This window comes from Rhinopithecus bieti, unplaced genomic scaffold (genome assembly GCF_001698545.2).
Source record: "Rhinopithecus bieti isolate Rb0 unplaced genomic scaffold, ASM169854v2 scaffold_13690, whole genome shotgun sequence".
In the NCBI taxonomy this organism is placed as follows: Eukaryota; Metazoa; Chordata; class Mammalia; order Primates; family Cercopithecidae; genus Rhinopithecus; species Rhinopithecus bieti.
This window is the reverse complement of record NW_016807525.1, coordinates 211,056-215,986: the sequence shown is the minus strand read 5'-3', so window position 1 is coordinate 215,986 and position 4,931 is coordinate 211,056. Positions and strand designations below refer to the sequence as shown.

Genomic DNA, 4,931 nt, shown 5'->3' with positions numbered 1-4,931 from the left:
TTGCTGCCCAGGCTGGAGTGCAATGGCACGATCTTGGCTCACCACAACCTCCACCTCCTGGTTCAAGGGATTCTCCTGCCTCAGCCTCCTGAGTAGCTGGGATTACAGGCATGCAGCACCACATCCGGCTAATTTTGTATTTTTTAGTAGAGATGAGGTTTCTCTGTGTTGGTCAGGCTGGTCTCAATCTCCCGACCTCAGGTGATCCGCCCGCCTCGGCCTCTCAAAGTACTAAGATTACAGGCGTGAGCCACTGTGACTGGCCTTGATTTTTTTTTTTTTTGAGATGGATTCTTACTCTGTTGCCCAGGCTGGAGTGCAGTGGTACTATCTCGGCTCACTGTAACTGCCGCCTTCTGGGTTCAAGTGATTCTCCAGCCTCAGCCTCCTGAGTAGCTGGGACTATAGGCGCATGCCCCCCTGCCCGGCTAATTTTTGTATTTTTGTAGAGACAGAGCTTCGCCATGTTGGCCAGGCTGGTTTCGAACTCTTGACCTCAGGTGATTTGCCCTCCTTGGCCTCCCAAAGTGCTGGGATTGCAGGTGTGAGCCACCATGCCCAGCCATCCCAGCACTTTGGAAGGCCAAGTCGAGGGTCCTTTGAGGCCAGGATTTTGAGACCAGCCTAGGCAACATGGTGAGACCCCATCTCTACAAAAATAAAACAATAAAACACTGAGGTGGGTGGATCACCTGAGGTCAAGAGTTGGAGACCAGCCTGACCAATGTGGAGAAACCCCATCTCTACTAAAAAAAAAAAAATACAAAATTAGCCAGGCATGATGGTGCATGCCTGTAATCCCAGCTACTCAGGAGGCTGAGGCAGGAGAATTGCTTGAACCCGGGAGACGGAAGTTGAGGTGAGCCGAGATCACACCATTGCACTCCAGGCTGGGCAACAAGAGCAAAACTCTGTCTCAAAAAAAAATTTTTTTAAAATAAATAATAGTAAAACAACAACAACAAAAAAACAATAGATTCCCCGAGCTGAGTGTTCCTCAGCTGTGATCCAAACCCACCATCTTTGAGGCATCCATCTGGGCCACGTTGTGTTACCCCATGGAAGTTTGAGGGAAAGGGGAACTGATGCAAATATCCTGCTGCCCACGCTGCTTGCTTCCTTTGTCTCTGACCCAGGAGTCTTGTTTCTTCCTTTCTTTTTTTTTTTTGAGATGGAGTCTTGCTCTGTCGCCCAGGCTGGAGTGCAGTGGCGTGAGGCGTGATCTCAGCTCACTGCAGCCTCCGTCTCCTGGGTTTAAGCGATTCTCCTGTCTCTGCCTCCTGAGTAGCTGGCACCACAGGTGCATGCCACCACACCTGGCTGATTTTTGTATTTTTAGTAGAGATAGAGTTTCATCATGTTGACGAGGATGGTCTCGATGTCCTGACCTCGTGACCTGCCCGCCTCAGTCTCCCAAAGTCCTGAGATTATAGGTGTGAGCCACTGCGCCTGGCCAGAAATCTTGTTTCTTAGGCCACATCCATAAAACAAGCAAGAGGTTAATTTATTAGTTTGTAAGTAGGGTAAAATCAAATCTCAAACCTGACAGTTTGCAAGTGGTAATTTTCTATTAATTTTTTATTTTATTTTATATATATTTTTTTGAGATAGGGTGTCACTCTGGTTGCCCAGGCTGGAGTGCAGTGGTACAATCACTGCTTACTGCAACCTCCATGTCCTGGGCTCAAGCGATCCACTATCGTGCCTAGCTTAATTTTTTTTTTTAGAGACAAGGTCTTACTATGCTGCTCAGGCTGGTCTTGAACTCCTGGCCTCAAGTGATCCTCCCACTTTGGCCTACCAAAGTGCTAGGATTATAGGAGTGAGCCACTGCGCCTGGCCAATTTTCTGCTTTCATCATTCATTGTACATTTATTGGTTGGAATGCTACTGTGAAGGAGAACTTTCCCTTCTCCTCTGTGAATGAGTGAATGAATGAATCAATTTGTATCATTATGTATTCAAGAATTCTTGTTTTTCTTTTTTTTTGAGACAGAGTTTCACTCTTGTTGCCCAGGCTAGAGTGCAGTGGAACTATCTCGGCTCACCACAGCCTCCGCCTTCAGGTTCAAGTGATTCTCCTGCCTCAGCCTCCTGAGTAACGGGTTACAGGCATGTGCCACCATGCCTGGCTAATTTTTTACTTTTAGTGGAGATGGGGTTTCTCCATGTTGGTCAGGCTGGTCTCAAACTCCCGACCTCAAGTGATCTGCCTGTCTCGGCCTCCCAAAGTGCTGGGATTATAAGCATGAGCCATTGCGCCCGGCCTTTTTATTTTTTGACATGGAGTCTCACTGTGTCACCTAGGCTAAATAAAGTTCAGTGGCACAATCATTAGCTCACTGCAGCCTTGAAATCCTGGGCTCAAGTGGTCCTCTCACCTCAGCCTCCCAAGTAGCTAGTCTCAGGTGATCCTTCTGCCTCAGCCTCCCAAAGTGCTGGGATTACAGATGTGAGCCACAGTGACTGACCTATTATCTGATTTTAGCCAATGATGTTGTGTGTCTTCGTATTTTTAGCCGGGCGCGGTGGCTCANTGTTTTGCTTTTGAGACGGAGTCTTGCTCTGTCCCCAGGCTGGAGTGCAGAGGCCAGATCTCAGCTCACTGCAAGCTCTGCCTCCCGGGTTTACGCCATTCTCCTGCCTCAGCCTCCCAAGTAGCTGGGACTACAGGTGCCCACCACCTCGCCCAGCTAGTTTTTTGTTTTTTAGTAGAGATGGGGTTTCACTGTGTTAGCCAGGATGGTCTGGATCTCCTGACCTTGTGATCCGCCCGTCTCGGCCTCCCAAAGTGCTGGGATTACAGGCTTGAGCCACCGCACCCGGCAACAATTTATTTCTTAACTACAATGGTGGTTGTGTGTGTCCACTTTATAATTATTTCCTAAACTGTAAATGTTCAATGTGCTTCTCTCTACTTATGCTGTATTTCTCACACACTAAAACCCAAATAATTTTTTTTTTTTTTTTTTAAATGTTAGTCTCACTCTGTTGCCTAGGCTGGAGAGTGCAGTGGCACAATCTTGGCTCACTGAAACCTCAGCCTCCTAGGTTCAAGCAATCAATTCTCCTGCCTCAGCCTCTGGAGTAGCTGAGACTACAGGCGTGCAGAACCATGCCCGACTAATTTTTGTATTTTTAGTAGAGACGGAGTTTCACCACGTTGGCCAGGGCTGATCGTGAACTCCTGGCCTCAAGTGATCCACCTACCTCGGCCTTCCAAAGTGCTGAGATTATAAGCATGAGCCACTGCACCCAGCCCCCAAACAATTCTGATGTCAAGTTTAACTGTGGTTCCACTTTTTTGCTAACGCAGGCCACCACTGAACCCACAAAAAAAAAAAAAAAAAAAAAACAACTATACCTCCTAGGTTAGCAAGTCTTTGCTAAACGTATTTCATCTGGATGTTGATGGCATGGTATACTACTAGCAAAACCCTAATTATTATTCTGTACTCAAACCAGCAGGAAATCATTTCCTTTTCTGGTATTTGAACTGCGAAGTTTTGGGAATTTAGGGATGAGTAAAACACATACTCCCATCAATAATCTCATATTCTCCATCCCTAAGACTTTAAAAATGTTAAAACAAAGAGATTTCTCTCCCCTCCAGTTGGAGATGGAGATGAGACATTAACAGAGAAATTGCTGTTTTAAAAAGAGAAAAACCGGCCCGATGCGGTGGCTCACATCTGGTAATCCCAGCACTTTGGGAGGTTGACTCAGGCGGATCACCTGAAGTCATGAGTTCAAGACTGGCCTGGTCAACATGGTGAAATCCCATCTCTATAAATAATACAAAAATTAGCTGAGTGTGGTGGAGGGAGCTGTAATCCCAGCTACTTGGGAAGCTGAGACAGGAGAATCGCTTGAACCCAGGAGGTGGAGGTTGCAGTGAGCCGCTGGACTCCAGGCTGGGCGACAGAGTGAGACTCTGTCTTTAAAAAAAAAAAAAAAAAAAAGCCATAAAGAGAAAAACCATCCTCATGCATTTTGACCATGTGATTGTGTCAATCACCCTTAATTTTTCAAATTTTATTATAATTAATGTACAATTACAATCCTTCAGCTCAGACTGTGGGCAAAAAAGCAGGGATTCAAAGACACGGCTGTCAGACTCCAGGCACTGTCAGTACTATTACTGATTACATGTCACTTCTGAATGTTCTCCTTCCTTGAAAATGAACATTGCAAATCTTTCTACAAAGCAAAAGTTCTATGGAAAATCAAGACATTTCAGACCTAGCAGAGCACCTCTCACCATTTCGTGAAGCAGCACACTGTGCAGGACCATGGCTGGCTAATTTTTGTATTTTTGGTAGAGACCGAGTTTCACCGTGTTGGCCAGGACTGGTCGTCAACTCCTGTGTCTTTAGTAAGCCTGATGTCTCCAACGCCAGAAACAAGCCTGTTTAAGGGACAGAAATGAATCAGATTGTGACAAAAACGAAACTAATTAAAACGAAAACTAAATTAAAAAGTCCCTTTAGAAAACGGGCTTTTTCGTCCGGCCTGGTGCGGTGGCTCACGCCTGTAATCCCGGCACTTTGGGAGACCGAGGCGGGTGGATCACGAGGTCGTCAGATATCGAGACCATCCTGGCTAACACGGTGAAACCCCGTCTCTACTAAAAATACAAAAAAAAAGCTGGGCGTGGTGGCGGGCACCTGTAGTCCCAGTTACTCGCGAGGCTGAGGCAGGAGAATGACGTAAACCCGGGAGGCGAAGCTTGCAGTGAGCCGAGATCGTGCCACTGCACTCCACCCTGGGTGACAGAGCGAGACGCCGTCTCAAAAAACAAAAACAAAAAACAAAACCAAAAATACAAAAAACGGGCTTTTCCCAGATCTCAGGGAGCCGAGGATATGGAACTAGTTATCTACCGCAGGCTGGAGGGCAGGTGTAGTGCCCACCTCATCCCCGCAGAGATT

The 4,931-nt window shown here is 46.7% G+C and overlaps 1 protein-coding gene across 1 annotated transcript in view; it reads right to left on the bottom strand.

Annotated features, from left to right (window-relative positions):
* LOC108536178 (T-complex protein 1 subunit zeta-like) overlaps positions 1 to 4,412 on the bottom strand; it is a 24,804-nt gene extending 20,392 nt beyond the window's left edge. Inside the window, exon 1 of the mRNA XM_017882738.1 lies at positions 4,262 to 4,412. Within this exon, the coding sequence (XP_017738227.1) occupies positions 4,262 to 4,294 (33 nt within the window). The 5' untranslated portion in view covers positions 4,295 to 4,412. The remainder of the gene's footprint in view (positions 1 to 4,261) is intronic.
* Between the last annotated feature and the right edge of the window lie 519 nt (positions 4,413 to 4,931).